The 24,495-nt window shown below is 34.1% G+C and overlaps 1 protein-coding gene across 2 annotated transcripts in view; it reads left to right on the forward strand.

The window, feature by feature from the left end:
• Positions 1–24,495, forward strand: part of Xrn2 (5'-3' exoribonuclease 2) — a 75,640-nt gene that overhangs the window by 46,960 nt on the left and 4,185 nt on the right. For both annotated transcript variants that reach the window (XM_046435110.2, XM_046435121.2), the window contains exons 23-28: positions 18–97; positions 1,407–1,463; positions 11,253–11,321; positions 11,405–11,536; positions 13,741–13,868; positions 20,990–21,053. In XM_046435110.2, the coding sequence (XP_046291066.1) occupies positions 18–97; positions 1,407–1,463; positions 11,253–11,321; positions 11,405–11,536; positions 13,741–13,868; positions 20,990–21,053 (530 nt within the window). The remainder of the gene's footprint in view (positions 1–17; positions 98–1,406; positions 1,464–11,252; positions 11,322–11,404; positions 11,537–13,740; positions 13,869–20,989; positions 21,054–24,495) is intronic.

Raw genomic sequence — 24,495 nt, forward strand, 5'->3', positions numbered from 1 at the left:
GAATGCTTTTTCCACAGCCAGTGGATGTGCCACCTGAACTTTGTCATGGGATTCAAGGAAAATTTTCTTTGGATGAAGAAGCCATTCTTCCAGATCAGTAAGCATTCATTTGTATATAACTAAGGTGAATGGAGGGAAGTTTAGTTAGCATTTTTCTTGTGTCCTAACATTTTATTCTCTTGTAATAGTGAGAAAATAATACTTAACACAAAGTAAAACCTGCTGGATTAGAAAAGGCTTGGATTCAAAGCCCAGCTCTTTAACATATGGTAGACTGCACATTGTGCGGGGAACTCTGGGGTACCTGAAACCTATTAGGGCACTACAAGATTATAATTATTTTCATAGTGACACTAAGATTGTATGGTATTACTTGTTTTTCTCACTCATTTTTTTCTTTGAGTGCACAGTGGAGTTTTTCAGAAAATAAATGTAGTGTGATATTTTAAGAGGTAGAACCAAAAGCAAAGAAAGTCTGACTTACAGGTACTAAACCAGATACTGAGATTTTCAAAACTGTAAAACAATGATACTCTTCTCATTTATTTTTATTTTGCTCTGTAAAAGGTAGCTGTTTTTCATTAAAATGTTATTTATGTTAACATGTAATAGATTTTTTCATTATCTTTAAAATGTCTTAATTTTTAAAAACTAGTTTTAATTTTTCAATTAATAGTTTTAATTTTCAGTAGGTAAATATTGATAATATAGTGAACATAAGCAAAAGCTCTTGGAGATTCTCAGTAATTTTTTAAATTTTAAACAACAATAATAAAAACTGAGATCAGAGTTTGAGAATAGGAATATATAGGTTTGTATTCAGGAATGGAATTGCTGAGCACAGAATATGTGTGTCTTCATCTTTATTGGATAACTATGTAGTGTTTTTCAGAGTGGTTATATCATATTATAATCCCAGTGGCCATTTGTGAGAAATCAGATTGCTCTGCAGATCCTGGCAAATTCTTGGGACATTGTAACATTTTAATTTTTGTTAGTCTGGTGGCTGCTTATTGACAGTGATTTATAATCACATTTCTCTGATTACTAATGAGTTTAAATATCAAATGGCTAATCATTTGATTTTTCTCATTTATGAGGTACGTGTTTCGTTTCTTTTTTTTTTTTTAAGTTAATCTGTTCTCTTTACTGATTTGTAGGGTTTTTTGTTTTGTTTTTGTTTTAGAAACTGATAAACTTTTGCTCATAATCATTTTTTGTTTAGGAGATGATAAACAAGGAAGACAGGGTCATTTTCTAAAGATACAAATAGTCATAGTGTTTTTGTTTGTTCATTTTAATTAATTTGCTCTTCTGTAGCCTAATAAACATATTAACATTTTACTTCCTGTTATCTAAAAGGTTACAGTTTACAAACGGATGGTTCTTTTCTTGTTATTCTTTAGAGTAGTATGTTCTCCTGTTCCCATGTTACGAGATCTGACACAGAACTCTGCAATCAGGTAAGCTTTCCTAAATTCATAGCATTCACCCTGAACACAGCTCTGAACTTGCAAATGAATAAAATTTTAAAAGAGCTCTGATTTCACAAGGAATTGGCAACTGTTAATCCACCAATGCTTTGAGATTGGTGGAGAGTCCCTGTGTTTCAGACCTCAGAGCAGGACCTCTTGACTTTAAATTATGTATATTGTTAAGGTTACTGATTTAACAAGCGTGCTTATCTGTTTTCTGGTTTCCCCTGACAACCTCTAATTCTTCCTGGATTAGGAAAGTGGGAGGTTTTTGGTAGAGTAGGAGTTTTTGGTAGTTTGCCATATAGAAGCAAACAGGCTTCTACGTCCCAGCAGCTCACACAACTTTACTATATTAATTATTTTTTATAGTTGTGGTCCCATACAGTTTAAAAACAAAAACGTTATATGATATGTTTTAGTTAAGATGAGACAGAATGTGTTTGTGAAAATTTTTATCACACTGGTGGGCTCAGGGTATAGCTCAGCCATATAACTATTGTCTAGTATACATGAGTCCCTGGATTCAATCCCGAACACTGCAAAATAAATAAATAAAATAAATAAGTAAGTAAGGTTATCCCAAACTTGAGAGCTTATTTCTCCTCTCTGGAAAACTTATTTATCCCTCAGTTCTTCAGCAGTGATAGTACTTTCTACTGAGTAAAAAATAATGTAAAATATGACTGTGTAGAATAAAAATCAATACTTACTACTCATTTGTGTAATATAATTAGTAATCTTGACTGACAGCAGAGTTTACTGTCATTTTCTCCATTATTTAGGCAAAACTGAAACAAATACATCTCAGATATTTAAGAATTTAGTAAAGGCCTTCTAATCTTGATTCTTCCTTTCTTACCCATTTTTTAATCTCTCAGAAAACATTTTAGATTTTGTGCAGATTTTTCAAGTATAAGCATGTTTATTTCCTATCTTTAATGGATTTAGGTAGTAAATGTCATTCTAGAAAGCCTTTTATTTATAGAAAGTTAGGAAAAATCTTCCTGAATTGGTTGATTTTGTTTTGTTTATTTTTACACATAATTTGTCCTGGTCTTTGTCTTTGTGCTCCTTTGTTAAGGGTGAAGTACAGACTTTAAAGCCATGCTCCTAAGCCCATCACAAACAATCTGGCTCTGATAGATTCATGTAGACTCTGTGTATTCACCCTTGGGGTCTCTGACTTGCATTGTCACTTCAGGCTGGTTAATTCCACCAGTTCTCTTTGGATTGTCACATTTTTGCTTGTGCTCCTCAGTTTTTCTGTATCTTTTCAAGGGGCTTCCTGCCCAGCCCTGTAGAAATAGTTAATTCTACTTAACTTTCTAATAAGGATAGAGAGGCTTGTCCAAAGGAGAGTTAAAGAATTAATGGATAGATCCTGGAATTTTTGTTTGATTGATGATGATGTTAGTTGGTTGTTTCTATGCTTGAAGGTGATTTTGGTATTTGGTACTCACTATATTTTCACTATTAATTAAATTTATAAAACAAATCCCAGGTCTGTGTGCATATTCAGATGTATGCTTAGAATAATTTCAAAGTACAACTGATTTTGAGTTAATTTCATAAAGATTTGTGAAAGATTAAAGTTAACTTTTACCTTATGAGGTAATTTCAGTGTTTTCTCTGAGGGATAATCTTGAGGACAAGAAGCATTTTATTGCAGGTTTTTTTTGTTTGTTTGTTTGTTTTTTTTGGTGTGTGTGTGTGTCTGTGTCCCCATCCGTGTATGTCCCTGGACTTGTTGTGCTTCCTGGCATTATATTTGCTTTATAAATGAAAATCTAGAAATGCAGCTTCCATTGTTATTTGTTTTGACTCCTGCCATTCCCCCGCCCCTTTCTCTGTTTGAATGCATCCATTCCGTATATTGAGAATTTGTTTCCTTATGCTGGGTTGGTTATTCCCATCATATTTAGTCTAATTTGTAGTACTCAAAAGTATATTATACAAGTTATTAAGCTTTTGTGTCTGTGTGTGGGTGGGGCTGCTGGGGACTGAATCCAGGGCTTTGTGCATGTCAGGCCAAGTACTCTACCACTGAGCTACATTTCCCAGCCCCTTTGAACCATTCCAGCTGTCTTAAGTTCATAGAAGAACCCTTAGGGAATACAATCAGCTATGACCTGAGAGATCTTTTTCAATTCTGATCTTATGTCATTCACCATATTAATAGTATAACTTGGAATAGAACTAAGCTGTCTCCGTTAATTTTCCTCATCCTGGTCTTCTTAGACACAATATTTTTTAACTAGTTCTTTGTTAGCTTTAAATATATAAACCCTTCTGTGTATGACTTTAAAGTTACAGAAAAGTTGTCTTTCCAGTAAAGCAGCACAGTTTTTGTTCCTTTGGAGGGGTAGGTGTATACATGTACTGACATGTATGTACCCTTTTATGTTTTTAAGACCTGTCATAATTTGGCAGAGCCATAGCTCTGTGCCTGCATCTAGTTCTTCAAAGACACCTCCTTTCCACCCAGGCTGGTCCCTTCAGCATTCCTTTGGCCTCTGTGTCTTCCTCCCTTTATTTAAAATACTCTTCCCTTTTTTTCTCTGCCTGTCCCTTTGTTGCTCCCCACTCACAAAACACAGTATATAATTTACATAATTTTGTGCATATTATTTTTAGCATTGTTAGGTTTTTCTTTTTTCTCTCATGTCATCTAGCATGGTTCTAAACCCTTACAAAGGTTCAGTTGTTTATAGTGTTGGAAGCAGTGTTTGCCAGATTCTTCCAAGAGTTACAAACTTTTTTCTCTAGATGAGTGTTTCTCAAACTTTTTTTTCATCTTTGGGTAAATCAGGGAAGGAACAGAACATTCTTTCTTTAAGGAAATTCTTTTTAAAAACTCTGAATATGTGCAGAGATGGAGTTTTTAATGTAACCATTACTGCAGCATTTGTAAGGTTCATTATTGGCAAGCAGCTAATTTGAAATCAGAAATGCCTGACAGAAGTGGAATACATGAAATCAGCAATAAACTTCATGGTGGAAAACACTTTGGAGGGTTTAACCTCCACTGCCTGTAATACTTTGTAGGACACTGAACTGGTTAACCTCTTCTGATAGAATGTCACAATTCTATAAACTCTTAAGTGTTTTAAAATGTCAAGTATATGAATTATGAAATTTTCCCTGCTAGAACAGTTTGCATTGGTATGCTGATTTAGCATTAATTACAGAATGCATGAGGGAAAGATAGAGTGAAAATGAAGCCTGGTATTTGGAATTTTCTGCTTTCTTTGTAAAGTGGTGCCACTATTCTTAAATGTTACTAGTACTTGATGTAGCATTCCTAAGGATAATACTTAGAGTGAATTAAATCAGGAAAAGGTATTGTACATTCCTTTACTTTTCTATTGAGACTTTGCTGTGTTTTCTTCTTATGGTAGTACAGATAAAAGCACAGTTCAGTTTCCTTATTTTCAACCATGTTTAGGTTTTAAATTTCTGTTTTGTACTTGGTGAAGTACAACCAGGTCAATGAAAATGTAAGAGAGTATACTTACTAAGGAAGAGATTCACTATATTGCTCTTGGGGCTAACCTGGTGGGTAGAGGCTAATGCTGGGTAAATCAGCAATGTTGTTCCCGTATTTGGAAAAAGTAAAGTGAAAATACTTCTGCAGTGCACAGAATTAGGTAAAATAATATAAATTCAAACACAATTTAGCTGGTCAGCCTGTTGAGTCCTTTAGCTGTTCCAGGGCTTTTTAGTTTTTTAGTTTTTGTTTTTGTTTGGGGTGGGTGGGATTTGTTTGTTTGTTTGTTTGTTTGTTTGGCTCTGCTGTGGATCAATCTTGGGACCTCATGCTTTAGGCAAGTGCCTTATCACTGAGCTACATCAGGAGACCCCAAAGACTGTTGTATTAACTGTTTGTTTCTTTCCTTGACTTCTGTGAGACTTTGGGTGCTCCTGGGTGTCTCAGGGTTACTTAATGTTTTCCTTCCACAGGAAAACTCTCCACAATTGATGCTTTAGCCCCAGATGGTGAAAATTGTCAAAGGGTAATCTCTGCTTTTTTTCCCCTATCAATGATCTACTTTTAAGAATTTAAAGTATAAACCGGAAAAATATGAAGGAATTTTGAGAGTTTGAATTCATATAAAAAGTTACCCTTTGGCTCTTCCTTTGTCTGTTTCATTTTTAGGAATTGTTTGAGCTATCACATTGGAAAAGTGCATTCCTAAAAACATAATAGATCCTAGTATACATTCTTAGGAACCAAATAAAATACTAAAAATCTCTTTACCAGGAGAAGTTTAACTAATTTTAGGAGAGTATGATTTCAAATTGTTCTCAAAGACCCAAGGAACAAAAATGCTTTAATCTTCGAGAGCATAAATAGTGTCTTCATTCCTTCAGTGGAGACTTCCAAACTAGGTACCCCTTTTGTCTCTTAATGGTTTGTACTATGTTAAGTATATAAGACTACTTTGTTACATGTGGTTCTCCTGGGGGACAATGTGGGAACTCTTAGAAATTATTTTCTCTTTTCTTTTTGGGGTGCTTGAACTTAGGACCATTCGACCACTGAGCTACATCTCCAGCCCTATTTTGTATTTTATTTAGAGACAGTGTCTCACTGAGTTGCTTAGTGCCTTGCCATTGCTGAGGCAGGCTTTGAACTCTGGATCCTCCTGCCTCATTCTCCCAAACCACTGGGATTACAGGAGTATGCCACTATGCCTAGAAAAATTATTTTCTTAATGGCTTGGAAATTTCTTACCTTTTAGAGCATGAACATGAAAAATGGGATTTTTAAAAACAATTTTATTAAATAGTACATACAGTGAATTGCACATATTAAGTGACTAGATGGTTTATTTTCCTGTTGTTAATAACTCCTGTCTTTTGGAAGAGATTATTCTCCCAATCCTGGAATTATCTATCTTCTCTCCAAGAGCATGTTACCTTGGCTATTTCCTTCATTTTCTTAGTGTCAAGTCTTTCTGTGTATGACTAGCAGATAAAATCTTTATCTTGAACCTTCATCTGAATCTGATCTTCATTCTAGTTCCAATCCTGCCATTCTGTGTGGTTTCCCAATATCCCTCTTTCAAATGTATATTGAAGGCTCTTACCTAGATCACATCTATGACTTCTTTATGGGAGTCTTGTTCTGCCCTATTTCAAAGTGCTGCTTGCTTGTTCTTTCTGAAATATATCTTTGATCACTTTTATTTCCTTACTGATGACTTGAAATGACTTTAAGTTGTAGTCAAGCCCTTTATGACCATAATCCATAGCCTTTCTTCCTGTCCGTTTCTGTTTCTGCACTTTGCACTCCAGTCTAGCCCATTGCATTTGGGGTTCCACATGAGAATTAAGCCTCAGAGATTAAAGCTTCTGTTGTATGTAACAGGTAAGTTGTGTGTCCTGTGCCTCTAGAATGGTACTTGCTATTTATATTCCTTGGGAGAATTGAGAATATAGTCACTTGAATCGTTTTTATGTTGGGCTTCTTTCTCAGATCTCCACTGAGAAGGACTTCTCTAATTGTGCTTTTCCTTGGTCCTGCAAACAGGACCATATCTTTATTCCTCCCTCTCCCTTCTTCCATTGTCAGGAATCAAAGCCAGAGTCTCACCTATACTAGGCAAGCACTTTACCTCTGACTTACACACACACAACCTCAAATTTAATATTTTTCAGTTGACATGAAATGTTTTTACTTATGGAATATGGTGTTGTAATTCAATAAATGTAAACAATAAGTAATGATCAAGTGAGCATAATTAGCATTTTTATCTACTTATCATTTCTCTGTGTTGAGAATATTCAAACTCTTCTGGTTATTTTGAAATATGTAAAAGTTGTAAGCTGTAGTTGCTTAATTGTGCTGTATAACATCCAAACTGCTTCCCACTATCTGTGTTTTGATTCCCATTATCTACCCTCTTTATCCATCCTCCTTTCCTCCTATCCTAGTGCTATTTATCTCTTTGTGCTTTCGTATTTCACTATCATATTGTTCTCTAATTCTCTCCATGTTGTCACAAATGACAGGATTTTGTCCCTTTTTATGACTGAATAATATTTCATTGTGTATATATACCACAATTTTCTAATTCACTTGTCAATGAACATCTGTGTTCATTTCGTATCTTGGCTATTTTGAATAGTGCTGCAGTAAACATGGCATACAGGTATCATTTATCACTTTGATGTAATGATTTTGTTTCCTCTGGCCACATATCCAGTACTAGGGCTGGGGTGTAGCTGAGTGTTAGAACACATGCTGAGGTCCTGGGTTCAATTCCCTACACCACAAAAAAATGAACAAACAAAAAATGGATCTATACTCAGTAAGATTGCTGGATTATACAGTAATTCTATTTTCAGTTTTTTAGGAACTTCCTGTTTTTCATAATGACTGTATAATTCTTATAAAACAATAGTGTATAAGTTTCCTTTCATGCATTCTTTCCAGCATTTTTATTATTATTATTATTATTATTATTATTATTTGCTGGGATTGAACCCAGGGGGCACTTAACCACTGAGCCATATCCCTATCCCTTTTTTATTTTTCATCTTGAGATAGGGTCTCACTAAGTTGCTGCAAGTTTTGATAAGTTACTGAGACTGCCTTGAACTCACAATCCTCTCTCTCAGCCTTCCAAGTCTGGGATTGCAGGCATGTGCCACCATTCCTGGCTTGTCTTTTTAATTATAGCCATTCTAATGAAGGTTTTGATTTGAATATGTTGAAGACTTTTTATATATTTGTGTGTCTGTTGAGAAATGTCTGTTCAGATAATTTGCCCATTTTTTACTTGGATTATTTGTGGTGTGTGTTTTTTGCTGTTGAGTTGTTTGAGTTATAATATATTCTGGATATGAATCCCTTATCTGATGAATAATTTACAGAAATTTTCTTCCATTCTGTAGGTCACCTCTTGAGTCTGTTGTTTCCTTTGCTGTGCAGAAACTTCCTACTTTGATATAATCTTATTTGTCTAGCTTTGCTTTTGTTGTCTGTGGGTATTGGATCTTATAAAAAAAAATCTTTGCCTATTCTAATATCTTGAAGTGTTTTCCCCTAGTAGTTTCATAGTTTGGGGTCTTAAATTTAGGTTCTTAGTCCATTTGAGTTGTTTTTTGTAGAAGTAGGGGTCTAGTTTTATTTTTGTGCATATATCTGTTCAGTTTTTTCAGTATCATTTGTTGAAGGGACTGTCCTTCTCTAGTGTGTGTTTTTGGCCCCTTTATCAAAAGTCAGTTGGCTGTAAACACATGGATTAATTTCTTTTATTCTGTTCTGTGAGTCTCTGCCTTAAAAAAAAAAAAAGCCAGTGTTATGGTGTTTTGATTATCATAGTTTTGTAAAATGTTTTGAAGTCAAGCATTGTGATGCCTCCTTTTTTTTTTTTTTTTTTTTTTTTGGTGTGTGTTTTGGTTTGGGTTTTTTTGTTATTGTTTTGTTTTTTTCTAATTCTGTGCTGAATGCCATTGGTATTTTGATGGGGAATGCATTGAATCTGTAGATCACTTTGAGTAATATGATCTTTTAACAATATTAATTCCCAGTCCATTAGCATGAAATGTCTTTCCATTTTTTTGTGACCTCTGATTTCTTTCATGAATGTTTTATAAGAGATTTTTTGCTTCCTTGGTTAAATTTACTGCTAGGTATTTTATTGTTTAAAAACATTGGATATTTTGAATGGGAATACTTTTTAAAATTTCTTTTTCAGACAGTTTGTTTTTGGTGTATAAAATGCTATCTTATTTTGATTTTTTGTTGTTAATTTTGTGTCTTGCAACTTGACTAATTTGTTTATCATTTCTACCAGTTTTTCGGTGGAGTCCTTAGGGTTTTCTTTGTATAAAATTGTGTCATCTGCAAATGGGTATAATTGACTTCTTTTCCAATTTGGATGCCCTTTATTTCTTTATGATGCTTGATTGCTCTAAGTTTTCTAGTACTGTGTTGAATAAGAGTGATGAAAATGGATATCTTTGCCTTGTTCTAGATCTTTAGAGGAAACACTTTCAGGTTTTCCCCATTTAGTGTGATATTGATTGTGGATTTTTCATATGTAACCTTTATTGTGTTGAGGTATATTCCTTCTGTATCTATTTATTGAACCATTTTTGCATCTCTGGGTTAAATTACAGTTGGTCGTGGTTTATGATCTTTTCAATGTGCTGCTGGGTTTGGTTGGTTCGTATTTGTTGGTTCGTATTTTGTTGAGAAATTTTGCTTATGTGCTCATTAAGGTTCATCAGAGATATCAGTCTTTTTTTTTTTTTTTTCCTTTCTTTCTTTCTTTTAATTTTGGTTTTGGTATCAGGGTAATGCTGGCCCTATAGAAAGAGTTTGGCAGATTTCTCCCCTTTTCAACAAAAATTTTTTTAATAGATTGATAATAATTGATATTAATTCTTTTAAGTGTTTTGTAAAATTCAACTGTATCTTTGTTTCATTTATTTTCTATACCACACTGTAACTACTCTGGTCTCACCTTAAACCACAGCCTTTTTGATGATGCTTTCCTTGGTTGCCAAGTGAAAAAATTCCTTCTGAGATATTTTTTAGTTGCAAGTCCTGTTGTATTATCAGTTTTCTCTTTTTTATATTTGCAAAGCCCTACATGAGCCCAAATCATAGCTACTGTTTTCTCTGTCATGCTCTGAAACCTTTGACAATCACTGCCCTATTTTGCCCTCCCTATGCAACCTTGCTCAGTAGGGAACATTTGAGGTGCAAACAGTTACCAGTAAAGGATGAGTTGTTAGAAGAAATGGTTGAGTGAGTAAAGCGGTGTTCAGTTGTTTTTGAACTTATGTTATTTTTATTATAAAAGTGAAGTTAATTTAGTGCACTTAAAATATACAGTTAAATTCTACTACAAGGAAATTTTCAATGTAACAGAAAAGTTGTTAAAGTGGCATTGTTCAAAAAGAAAAAAAATCAGCTATGTAAATATGTCAAAAAGTTCAGTAAAATCATATAGATTGGCTATAACTAAAATCTGTAATCATTGGAGAAATTTTGGAAAGTATACAAAATAATTAAAGGAGATGATGATTGTATAAAGTCATTGATAATCTTTCAATGAATATATGTTTAGTACGTTGTATATGTTTTTCTTATATTGTTAAGTATTCTGTTAACTAAATCTTTAAACTACCGCCTGAGGATTCCATTTTTAGAAAGAGCCCTGGTTATCTTTAATAGTCTACTATTATTCATACACTTGGGTTTGCAGTCTTTTTAACATTATGAATAAAAATATTATTGGTAACCTTAAGTATAAATCCAATGCATAGCTAACTGAGTCACTAGGTCAGAAGGAAGACCTTGTTTGTGCATGTGTCTGCCAACATTAGGAAAGAAGGGTACAGGATTCCAACCAGGAAGTTTAGTAGGTTGTTTTGTTTAGTTTTTTTTAAATACCCTCATAGGTGTCTTAGCTATTTGTGTGTGTAATATTTATTTATTTATTTTGTGAACCTCTTCAGCATATCTCTAGTATCATACTGAAATATCTCAGGAGTAATGTCCTTATTTCTCTGTGATCATCCACAGTTGGTTTCAACATGGCTTTCCCCACAAAGAAAGTTATAAGAAGGCTGTGTGTTAGGAATAAGAGGCATTATGATGAGGAAGATATTTAGCCATTTGGCAAAATCATTGGCTAAGAAAATTTTTAGAGACTTTAAAATTTTTATTCTGTTGAAACAAAAAGAATGTCAGTTTCCATGGTAATTAAGCCAAGAATTAATTAAATCATTAAACTGTTTATTGTTCTCTTTCAGCATTAATTTTAAAGATCCACAATTTGCTGAAGATTACATTTTTAAAGCTGTAATGCTTCCAGGAGCAAGGTAACAGCAGTAAACTATCTAGGTTTATTTTTTATGGGTGGTATTCATCCTTGTAACTAAATACTGTCTTTTCAAATGGTCAGAAAGCCAGCAGCTGTACTAAAACCGAGTGACTGGGAAAAATCCAGCAATGGACGGCAGTGGAAGCCCCAGCTTGGCTTTAACCGGGACCGGAGGCCTGTCCACCTGGATCAGGCAGCCTTCAGGACTTTGGGGTGAGTGGTAGGTTTTTGTCCCTTGTATAGTTTGCTTTCTTTGAATCATCTGACAAAGCAAGTCAGTATTTTTGATACAGATATCTAAGAGCTCATAAGATACACTGATTTTGTAGATGTTAATGACTTTGATGCTTTTCTGCTTTTCTTCGCTTTTAGAAATCCACATCTGTCTTTGATTTATATATTGCATGAAAATTGTATTATGTTCTCTAAGATATCTCGGTCCTCGTTCCCGTGTCCTCCCCACCTCCCCACCCCACCCTTGTTGTTTCCCCCCACAGTGCTGGGGATTGAACCCAGGGCCTCAAGCATGCTAGGAAAGTGCTGTACCACTGAACTACATCTCCAGCCCACTGACACTTATTTTAAAGGAATAAAACATTCTCTTTACCCTCAAAAGTTTCAGCTGAATTAGTGGATGACAGAGAATCCGTATAAAGGGTTAATCAGTACAGTAGTACGTAAATGCAATTGGTCTCTCAAATTTTTGTGTATCCAGTGCTTGAACAGTGGTGTTCATTGTTGCTTGAATTGCATTTTTGTTCTACTCAGATTATCTTTTAATATGTATAATTGGCCTTTTTTTTTAATTGGCCATTTATATTTCCTCTTTGTAAATTTCTGATTTTTGTCTTTTGCTCTTATTAGCTACTGAATCATCTTTTTCCCAGCTGTAGAAATGACAATAAATAGAGAGGACTTTGTAACAATTACAGGTAAAGCTAGGATAAAAAAAAAAAAAAAAAAAAAACCAGCAGGCTGGAGGAAATAGTAATGAATTATGATTGAAGAATTAATGATAACTCATAAATAGGTATTTCTAATTACTAGAGAAGGAAAGTGCTGTAGCTCAATGGTACAGCACTTTCCTAATAAATTACATCAGCATGTAATTTATTCCCCAAATAATAGGAAAAACGGTGTGGCATAGTGGTTAACAGAGTGGGCTTTGAACCCTAAATATTTGGATTCAGTTTCCTTTTTTACCACTTAATATAATTTTAAAAGTTACTGAACCACTCTATGCCTCAGTTTAATTAAATATAAAATGGAGACAATAATTACATCTACCTCATGACATTGTAAGAATTAAGTGAACTAATGTGTGTCGAGCACTTAGAATCCCTAAACACTGTGTAAATAAACATTAGCTGCAACTGTGGTTGTTTTAAGAAAGCCTTCATTCTTAGTATTAAAAGAAACAAATTTAGAATGGTCTTAGAATACCTTGTGGTTGTGTGAAGCACACCTGTAATTCCAGCAAGCTGGGAATCTAAAGCAGGAGGATCATGAGTACAAGGCATACTCAGCAATTTAGCAAGACCCTGTCTCAAAATAAAAAGGGTTAGATTTATAGCTCAGTGACAGAATACCTCTGAGTTCAGTCCCAGGTCTGGTGGGTAGGGGGGGTCATTTCCCATTATTCCAGTTATTCTGGAAAGCCACATAAAAATGCTTTTATTTTAAGCCAGGGTCTTGCTAAGTTGCCAAGGCTGGCTTTGAACTTGGTATCCTTTTGCCTCAGTCTTATGAGTTGCTTAAATTACACATATATACCACCATGTCTAGCTCTAAAGATACTCTTAATTTTTCATCCATGTTCTTTTTTTTTAATTTATCCTGAGAAAATAATTTTAGAGAAACACAATTATATGTATAAGTATTTGGGTATATTATATCTATAATACTAGTACTAAATAAGAAGAAAGGCTTAAAAATATGAACTCTCATTATAGTGAAGTATTTCATGGTTCTGTAGTGTGTGTGTGTGTGTGTGTGTGTGTATATATATATATATATATTATAATTGTGAAAATTAAAAATAGAGGGAAATGTTTGATATAGTAAATTGAAAATAGCAAGATGTAGAGGAGTAATGTGTATAGTGATAGCAACAGCATGATCCTAAAGGAAAAAAATGGAAATGTGGAGGGGGGAATGTAAGACATTATTGTTTTGCATATATAATGTTTTATTTAAATGATTACCAGTTAATCTTGGTGTAACAAATGAACATTTGCTATCACCATTACCATTGTATGCAGTTTTAAACTTTAATTATAAATTAAACTTCTTAATTTTCAGCTTATTCGGGTCTAGTAGTAAAGAGACGGCTCCTAGCATTTAATTAATTGTGTCAAATTAGTGTGATGGATATATCTATATTTTTTTCTGATGTGTTGTGGGGGATTCTTTTACAGCCACGTTATGCCACGAGGCTCAGGAACTGGTATTTACAGCAATGCTGCACCACCACCTCCCACTTACCAGGGAAACTTATACAGGCCACTGTTGAGAGGACAAGCCCAAATTCCAAAACTAATGTCAAGTAAGTTTTTACTAATTTGTTATTTTACATTCTAAACTAAATATCAGAGCAGAGGTCGATTTCTAATCTCCATTGCTAAAAAATTCATGTATCGGTGCAAAGGTAAGGACTTTAAAAACATAATTTATGAGAATTTTAAGAGAATACTTTAGGCAAAATCTTTTAAATACGTTTTATCTTCACTGTATAATTAAATAAAATGAACGGGATTTCTTCCGTCACTTCACTTATAAATATGGTTTTTAGTTAACATGCAGAAAGGCATGTGGAGTTGATTGGTGTTCATTCCATTAATGCAAATATTTGGGCAGTTAAATCAGGCAATAGATTGTCAAAAAAACAAAAGTATCTTTTTTTTTTTTTTTTTTTTTGGTAGTGTTGGGGATCAAACCCAGGGCCTTGTGTATGTTAGTCAAGCATTCTACCACTGAGCCACAAAAAGTATCCCTTTTATAAATAAAGCTAGGCATTGCTTTAGGTAGGGATGTTCCTTTAAACTTGTGGTTCTATGAAGACCTTGACTTTCTTTAACCCCTCATAACTTGTGGACAGTTCTGAAAATTTTTTTAATATTTATTTTTTAGTTGTATTTGGATACAGTACCTTTACTTATTTATTTTTATGTGGTGCTGAGGATTGAACCCAGGACCTTGAACATGCTAGGCAAGTGCTCTACCACTGAGCCATAACCCCAGCCCCCAGTTGTGAAATTTTAACTACAGAAATAATTAACATGGTATTTTGATTGCTTTGGGAAAGGTAGAAAGTAGTGTAATGTTAAACTTTATAGATTTTGCACTAACTTTATTTAATGTTATTTTTTAACTCTATGGCTGCACCCGTTTATCAAGGAAGTGTAAGTGATGTGCCAAATTCTCAAAACCACTGTCATCATGAGGATTTTATTTCTGTGTTTCCTGTTATCTGATTGGTACCCAACCAGACAGACGCAGCATAGCGGGAGAAGAAACAGGGTAGCAAGATGCTAACATTTGTTAAGTGTGAATGTCATGTCATTTGAAAATTTGTTTTCTAAATGTTTGAAATGTTTCATAATTTTTTTAAAAGAGTCTACTGTAATACAGGTTACCTTCAGAGCTCTTTATACCAGATTCATAGTAATTGAATTGCTAGGTTAAATTAATAATTGTTAGAAAATATTTATGCTCTGTGCCTACCACTGTTATAATGCTGAGTAAATTACAAACTACTTTTTAACCTAAAACTCAGTTTTTTCTGGGGATGATACCCAAAGAAAAATATGGGTTCTGAAGGTCTTATTCTCTCAGGGCCCTCTGTTTCCAGGGTATGCTTTCTCTGGTGGTCTGACTTGGAGTAGTCTATGCTTTAATGTCAGTGATTGGAGAATTATGAGAGACTATCTTGAAAACTATGGACTTTAGCAGTTTTATTTAGTGAAATGTAGAAAGAGTGAAGAATTTAATGAGCCTGTGGGGATCTGTATGGTACAGAGGTTAAATAGCTGCTTCCCTCCTAAGATTTAGCAAATAAGATTTCTGACCACTTCCATATATTCAATATCAAGTCATACTTTATATAACAGGAGAGTCTCATGACTTTGAAAGAACTGTTTATGCCTTGAGATTTTTCCTGTAAATGGTAAAAGCATGTCCAACTTAGTTTTAAAGATGGCTGTTGATTGACGCAGTTCTTAATCAGTTCCCTTTTTCTTACGGCTCTTCGGCATTTGCTTTCATCTGTATGCTAGCACAGCTTCCAAATAGGAAAAAGAATCAAGATGCAGAAATTCTGGAGCTGGCATGTCTCAGCTTGTTTAGTTTTATGTATGTCATCTCAAGATGATAATTATGAGGAATTTTTGAGGTTATTGCATTGAGTAACCTTAAAAGATTTGAGTAGCAAAGGTGAAAACATGAGTTTCCCATTAATCAGCTTCCCTCCATTTCACATGTGTTAGTTGATTTTGTATTACTATAATGAAATACATGAGACAGGCTAACCTATAAAGAAAAGAAGTATATTTTGATTCAGAGTTCTGGAGGTGTGAGGTTGAGGGGCCCCATGTGGGGATTGCCTTCTTGCTGGCAGAGTCCTAAAGCAGTACAGGGCATCACATGAGGAGACAAGGAGAGAGAGAGAGTGTGTGTGTGTGTGTGAGATCTCCATTTTATAAAGCCACCAGGATTTAATTATGAGGACTCTACCCATATGACCTTATCTAATCCTAATCATCTCTCAAAGGCCCCATGTTGGACCTTGTAGTCAAATAAAGTTTTGACTCTCTTAATACCTCACAGTGGGAATTAAATTTGAATATATGAAGCCATGAGGGACATTCAAACTATATCCAAATTGTAGTACTATATTCCCTTAGGTATGGTAATCACAGGCCCACTATCACCATGGTCTATCTAAATATTACCTAGCTGCTTGCTCATTTATCTTTGCTTAATTTTTTTTAACTCACATTGATTTATTTTCTGCTCTGATATTATTGGTTTGATATGCTTTTTCCCCCCAAATACGTATCAAAAAGAGATGTGGCTCACTGGTAGAGTGCATGTTTAGCAAGTATGAGGACATGGGTTCAATCCCCAATACCCATCTTCCCCACAAAAAAGAAGGAAAACAGGTCAAATACACATTGAAATGAATATATAACCATGTATATAAAAAAATTGTTCACACACTTGTTCCCCCAAATCATCTTGCATATTATTCTTTGAGAAATGTTAGAAATGTTACTCTAGGTTACTGATCCTTAACTTTTGAGGAATCATAGGCCCATAATCTAACATTCATGGACCTAATCTCCAGAAAGTTACTCAGTATGAGGGTATTGTCTTTCAATTTCAGACCACTGGATCTTGCTTGTTCTAAGATGAAAACAAAGGTCTGGGAATGTAGCTCAGTGGTAGAATGCTTGCTAGCATGTGTGAGGCTGGGATCCATCCCTGGCACCACAAAAATAAATAAATAAGCCCGAAGTTTATTTTGTTCATCAGCATCTTCACACCAAAGATAGGGAATTTTATTCCCTTTAAGGGGCCTGCAGTCCTATAGTTCTTGGTCTGCTTTTCATGGAAATAGGCAACACTTACTTGCACCTGTGCATTTTATTTCAAGTAGTGAATACTTCAGGTAAATAAATCCTCCTTTGCCATTGTTGTAGCTGTTATTAGATATAATTTACACATACAAAATATTTATTAGGTACATATTTATTTTTATTTTTCCTTTTAGTCCTTTATCTTCTTTGCAGTACTTGAGATCAATCCCAGAGCCTTGTACATTCTAGGCAAGCTCTTTATCACTGAGCTATTCTGCCAACCCTTTGCTTCCTATCCTAATTAGCTGTGTTTAATAATGTCAGTTCTAAACTTTCAAAGTATTGAAAATAGTTTTCAAATTTAATCCTGCCTTCTTGAAACCCTAAGCTTCTGAGCCTTCTGATTGAGAAGCACAGAACTTGAGGTTAGTTCTTACTTGAGGTTAGTCCTTCCGTAAAATAAAAATCACACAAAGCATCACCTCAACCAACAGCATAAGTGTCTGTGAAACTTGGAGGTTGTATACTGTGGTGGAAAGTGACTAAGAACATAACCCATGGCATTACTCTGCCCTGTAATAATCCTTTGACCTCAGCAGATTTTGATCAGTGCCCCAAGTTTCTTATCTCGAAGATGTTACAGAGAATATGAATGTCTATGTCACAGAATATTTATTTAGACTAAGTCAGTTTAGGTTGTTAAATACTTAAAACAGTACCTTACACATAAGTACTATGAAACTATTAAAGGATGAAAGATCAACTTTCCTTTTTATAGAATTTTGAACTTTAAGATTTGATTAGAGATTGTTTTTTGTAAAATGTAAATCTAAACCATTTAATCTTATTTTACAATGTTTTTAGTTTCCTATTTTCTTCATATAGTGTAAAATTAATACTCAAGAAGGGCCATTTGGTCAAACTGCCAACTCTTTATCAAGTGTCTGCTGCAGGTGTTTCTTATTGTTGGTCTTTGATTTGTCTTTGATGTGTCAGTTTTTGGCTGATGAGTAATTGTCTAGGTATTGATAACTTGTTGGAGTCAAGTGCAGTCCTGAGTACTCAGTATGAATAAGGGATTCAGTTTCTGCAGCCCTTATGAGAACCTGATATGTGACTTCTCTTCATTTCACTCAGTAAACTTGCCAATTAGCTGCATTTGAAAAAGTGGATTTTTGATTAGTGCAATCAGTAAACATGGAATCTTTTCTGTGATTGCCATGCTGATTAGGTAAATTGTCACTTGAGAAGCTATTGGTGAAGCCTTGGTTTATGTGGCCTTAGGGCTCTAGAAAAGGAATAAGTTTTTAAAGACCAAAGGAAAAAAATTAACCATCATTTTCCTCTCTCGCCGGTACCTTCTGAAGTGCAATTCACTATCTCAGAATTTTTTTCCTCCCTCTCAAATGGATTTTCTGTTAGAGCCATACAAATGAATGATAATAAGTTTGTTTTACCATCTACTTCATTACTTATCAGCCAGGAAATGTTTCTGCTTAACACTTAAGAGTTATATATATTACTCAATGCCACATGAAGAAATTTGTTTAAAGGTGCCTTGAAGTTTTTGTTTGATCTTTTCCATTTTTTCTTTGGGGATTGAAAGCAAGGGATGTTTTATATGACAGAATTAAAGATTTTAGAAAATTTGCTTAGTTTTTTTTTTTAATTTTTTTTTTTTCCTTTTTTGCACATGTTTTCACTATGGGGAAAAAAATGTCCTGGAGGTGAGAAATAGTAAATGTGAAATAGAGAAAACCTGTATGCTAGCTAGAAGTTATGGAATAGGAACTTTTGCTAGCTTTCTAGAACTTTGTATTCAGGTAAACTGTTGAAGAGTTCTCTTCCTGCCCCTGCTAAACATTTATGTTTAGTGGACCTTAATTTCAGTTCTGCTTGGATATATAGCTTTAATATGTAGCATGTTTAAATCTAATGCATTTGTATAACTGATGGTGATGGCTTTCCCTCTGTTCATTCTATTTCTAGGAAAAAAATGTGAAAGTTTTGTTTTTCATAAGATATTAGGATAAGTATTTTGAAAGATTTTTCTTAAAATAGATTTTTTATTGTCTTCATTTGATCTTAAATTTATTAAGAATCTAGTATGGAAGCTTTTTTTAAAGTACCACAGAGAGTGTATTCCATGATTATGTCATGGAATACATAAAGAGATACCCTGGAACGGAATCACAGAATTGTTTTAATGATTAAAAAAAGTGTGTTATCGGGGTGATCACAGCAATTCTGTGCATGTGAAGTACAATTTAGATAGAGGTCCAAATGAAATTCACTATATTTCTTTTTACTTCTTTTATATTAGCTAAGTTTGTTTATGTAAAGGCACTAAAATAATATCAGGAACATTTGAACTGATTCTAATTTTCATACGACACACGAATAGACCAGTGGGTTTCAAGTTTAACAAAATAATATTCAGAAAAAGTGGCACAAATGTTGATTTACTTTCCGCAGGTTGCTTTCTCATAAATGATAACTCATTGAAAGTTTTACAATATGCTGAGTAAACCAATCTTAAAATTTCCCATAGAAAGAAAGTACATAATTGAAATGATTGCTGTTTTTTTTAAGAATGTCTGGATTTTCTGGTGGCTTTAAGTCTGTAGTAGTAATTCTTTCTGGGCCTTCTTAAGAGTAAGGAACTGTCTTCTCCCATTTTCTGTGGATTTCGTGGTGATTAGCTTCCCGAACTTCCATTCAAATTTTGAATAGGCACTACCTATCTGATGACCACCATAAAATCTCCTCAGTTTTGTTACTCAGTTTAACTTGTAGTCTTTGGCTTTTAAGAGGTTATTAAAAAAAAAAAAAAAGATTTTAATTCATATCAACTAGACATACCACCTTTTTTCCTATTCAAAAATGGGGAAGCAACGGCTGGTTTTCCCCTTCTTTTCTGAAAGAGTTGCTTCTAGTTTTCCTGCTGGAAACCTCTGCTGGTCATGGACCAAGAGGGCAGTGGGCTGCAGATAGCCAGCCCCTTTCAGGTAGCATGTCCACATTTAGAAAACCCTCCCAGTCTAGCCATCTCAGTCATGTCAAGAGGGGAAGAAAGTCCAGAGCAGAGGTAGCCAGTTATGTCATGATTATGAATAATAAATAATTTACTTATTTCCATATTCTTCTTTGTGGTGTTTTTTAAAACACAGTTCTACTTTTCTCCCCCCTCATCCCTTTTTCTTTTTCACCAAAAACCAGATTGCATTTTTGGGTCTTAACTAGAGATAAGCTTTCATATCTTCCCTCCTTTAAGACAGTAATTTTGAAAAGCATGTTTCTAGTTTGTGTTTCCATTAAAATGTGAGCCTGAATACATTATAGTAAGCCTTGTTGTCCTTGGTCTCGGGACTCTGGAGTAGGTTACTGTCCTCACACAGTGAACTCATTAGACAACTTCTGGAACCAGCTGTTTTAATTAGGTCACAGCAACCCTGCTAAAGGCTGGAGCCAGAAGCTGTGGTTGGTTGATAGCCAGCCCCCTGAACTGCTGAATGCCCTGACTGACCGGGTGTTGGTGGGCTTTTCCTCCCATATAATGTTTAATTTATATAGAAGAGCATGTTCAGTTTATATAGAAGAGCAGCAGCCATCTATTTGTATCTTATAGTTAGATGTTGCTAGTTCAGTTTTTTTGGAGGGGAGAGGTTTGATTATCAAAAACGAGAGAAAAGTGGGTGGTCCTTCATTGTCATGTCTTCCTGGTTTGTGTTGGAGAGATTGTGCTCTGTGCTTTTATGTCATATCCGTTGACATTTTAGGAGGAAAATTTCAGTGTTTGTTTTAAAATTACTGTTTGTTCAGTCTGCATTTATGAAAAAGACTATAAGACTTCATTTTGTATAGCATTTAAAATATAAGTGTTAAAAATATTGTTTATACATGCAGAGGACAAATGATAAAGCAAACATATCAATTGATCCTGTTGGTTACTTTTTATACTTGTGTATATAATTATGATACTAATTTACTTGGTTTATGTTCTCAGATTTTTTAATTATAAAATATGTGGGTAACTGAAAAATGATTACTTAAAAAATTTTTTGTTTTACTCTTCCTTGCTATTTTCCAGATATGAGGCCCCAGGATTCCTGGCGAGGTCCTCCTCCTCTTTTCCAACAGCAAAGATTTGACAGGTAATATTAAAGCAAACATGACTTTTAAGTATTTTTCCACATCAATATTTGGGGTTTATTGGCTTTTTAGAATCTAAAATTTCCATAGTTCAAATATACTTTTTCCTACCAAAAATAATTTTTCTTGTACCTATCCTTTGGGAAAATATATAGTTAACACTTGGAATTAAAATACTCAACTTTATATACTTGGGTTCTTGGCCTTTATTTTATTGAAGTTTTTTGAGATGCCCTGAAAAATGCAACACAGCTTAAAACTGTATTAGGTTTTGGTCAGGCTAAACAAATTTCTTTTTAGAAGGGTTGTGCAACTTAATGAGGCATAACTAATGGTGTTCCACTTTTATCATTTCTGTGTGGGCAACACAGCGTTAGTACAGACCAACCATTGATCCTTGCTACAAACCTCTTGAAGTCCTAATCAGCTTCTTTGGTAAAACTTTTTCAGGGCTGACAAGCCTATTGTAGGGCAGTGTCACTGTAGGTCAGTAGTTATTAGTTGCCACTGAAAACAGTTTCTTTAACTACTTAAGACTGAACTGAATTAAACGCAGAAGGGACTCAGAAGAGGATTATGGGATCTGCAGTCTAATAAGTGCCATGGACTAGGAAGAATGTGACATGGTTTAATAACAAGGGATGTTTGACATGTGTTCCCTCATTGATAAGTTGTGTGCTCCTAAGTAAGGTGGACTCTATACAACAAGACATCTAGGCACGTTATGAATAATTATATTAACATGTAGAATGATTTTTTAAAGGCAGCTTTAAAATGTATGGTTCATGCTAGTTTTGCCAACAGTAAATGCAAAAACAGATGGAGCCCCATCATAATAAGGCTTCCTTTTTTGCATTTTCAGTTCCAATCTGTTTTTTTCCCCTCTCCTTTGGTGTTTTAGCAATCTCTAATCTGTTCACATCTGAAGTGAGTAGTGTTTTTATAAATGCTGCTTTTAAGAAAACTATAATTAGACTTCAAATTTTCATTTTATTATTTTCTTCAAGAAGATAAAAGGAATTGTGTTACCCATTTGATTATTAGTAATACCAACTACTTAGTGCAAGTCACATCTTAAATTTAATGCAACTGGAAGTATGTATACTTATGTTTTATTTTTAGTATAAGTGCTCAAACACAACAGTATATGATACTATTTCCTTATCAACAAAGTAACAACATTTTTATACAAATATGGGGTAAATTTTTCTAAATTATATACTTAGTTTTCCCATTTTATTGCTCACTTCTTCCCCATGTTAATAATAATTGCTAATATTTATTATCTGCTCATGAACTGTCAGCACCATGTTAGCATCCTGTGAAAAACATGATTTTATATATTCCTACCACTAATCTTTTTGCTATTATTTTTACTAATGAAGAAACTGAGGCATATAGTTTAGTAGCTTACCTTAGGTCACTTTTCCATTATTATTCTTTACCAGGAAACATTCACTAAAACAAAACTCGTAAGAATATTTACTCTGAGCATAATATAAAGGCCACAGGGACTTCAAAGGAAGTGAAGAATCTACTTCGACTGAGGCATTCTTCAGTCCTAGCAGCTTTCCTTCCTCTGTACAAATTACAAGTTTTCCTAAGATCATCATCATCGTCCTTTTCCTTGCCCTGATGTTTTTACTCTACCCTAACCAAGTAACTGGTATTATCCTGACTGACTTTGTGAAATCAGCAAATTAAGGACAAGTTTTAAAGGGTGTTTTGTGCTTCCATTTTAGATAGATACAAGCAAAAGTTAAATGTGAGTTAACTTAAAAGTTAAAAAGAATTCTATTTTATAAGTCTTAAATCGGTCATTTAAGAAATAGGCCATTTTATTTATAAAGAAAACTAAGTTTGAATTCTGATATGCTAGGTTTTCCATTAGCTGATTAGTAGGTGTATTACATCATTTCATAGTACTTGTCAGTCCAACCATTCAGACCTTATAAGACTTAGAGAGGAGAAACTGTTTTGATTTTGCCAATTTATAACAACTGGAGTTATAAGAACCAGGTTTTACATAAGGTCCTTAATTTGGTACATTTGCACTGTACTATTTTGAGGGTTTGTTGAGAATCCTTAGAAAAGGGAGTTTTTGGTGTTGTTTTTTTTTTCCCCTAAACTACACTGTGTTGTCTTTGAATTATTTCCTAGTTAGATATTGTCATTTATAATGCATATATTCATTTGATTCAGAAATACAATAGGAACATCCCCGTCCCCTACCCCCTCTCTCCACACAAAGACAAGCTAGTGTTCATATTAAGCAAAAATGTCTGGCATTTGAGTTCCCTTTGCCACTTGAGTTCTGCCACATTGTCTGGGTTCTTATTGCTAGAGGAGGCTTGTCTTTTTTCGTCCTATGCAAAGCAGGCATTTAGTTTTTAACCTACGGGTGTTAAGCTCAGATAGTCATGGGAAGTCTTTAAAAACTCTAATTTGCTGTATGTCTAAATTAAAATTACTCAAATTGGTAGACTTCCATATGCCAGTTACTTTTCAAAGCAGTAATTTGGAAACTTAAGAATAGTGTTTCCACTATGATGCCAAAAATGCCTCAGATAAGCTAGTTTTATAACAGCTAATTTTGAAAAATTAAGTTGTGCCAATTTCAGTGCTCCTATCTCAGATCTTAAAGATATATTTTCCTAGGCCAATTTTAATTTGTATATGCAAATTTATATGATCAATATAGAAATATGATTGTCTTGAAAAACAAAGGCCTCTCTTGCAATAAACAGCAAAAGAAGGTAGTGGATGTCACTGTTACTTTATTCTTTTTACTTTTAATTAATGATTTTTATCATAAATATCTGTCAAATATTGTTAGTAATAATTTCAAATGAAAAGGAGAGTTGTGTATTTTTAATCTGGCTTTGTTCCTAACCTACTTTTCAAACAAAATATCTTTAAATTGCATTTATGATATATATTATCCATGCCTGCCGATTTTCCTGACATAGTTTCATGTGAGTTTTATCGTTGTAAAACTAAAAAGAAAAACTGGTCACAGTAAAACGATATGTGATTTGCATTTTTGGCTTGTGGGTTTTGCACAAATGGCCAAGATTGATGACTCGCCTTGGTCACAGTGCAGTTCTGAGCCCCTCACCTCTGGGAAGACCAGAAGAGACCATTCCTATCTCTGCATATGGAGCTGTTCTTGCTGAAACAGAATAAATATCTTGCTAGAATTTATTTTTTCTAATAATGGACCTAAAAATAATTATAAGCTCCAAACATATGCATTTCTTTCTGAGTTATAGACTTTTAATTTTATTTTGAATCACAGCAAATTATTTTAATGGAGCTCTTGTTTCTAACACTTAACTGTAAAGAATAGATTTGGCCTTCTTTAGAGAGCTGTTATTCTGTTTAAGTGATCACACAAAAATAATTATCTTTGGGTTTGTTTATTTGTTTGTTTGTTTTAAAGAA

This window comes from Marmota monax, unplaced genomic scaffold (genome assembly GCF_021218885.2).
Source record: "Marmota monax isolate L192 unplaced genomic scaffold, Marmota_monax_Labrador192_F-V1.1 WCK01_AAM20220418_F8-fsc00005, whole genome shotgun sequence".
NCBI classification, from domain to species: domain Eukaryota; kingdom Metazoa; phylum Chordata; class Mammalia; order Rodentia; family Sciuridae; genus Marmota; species Marmota monax.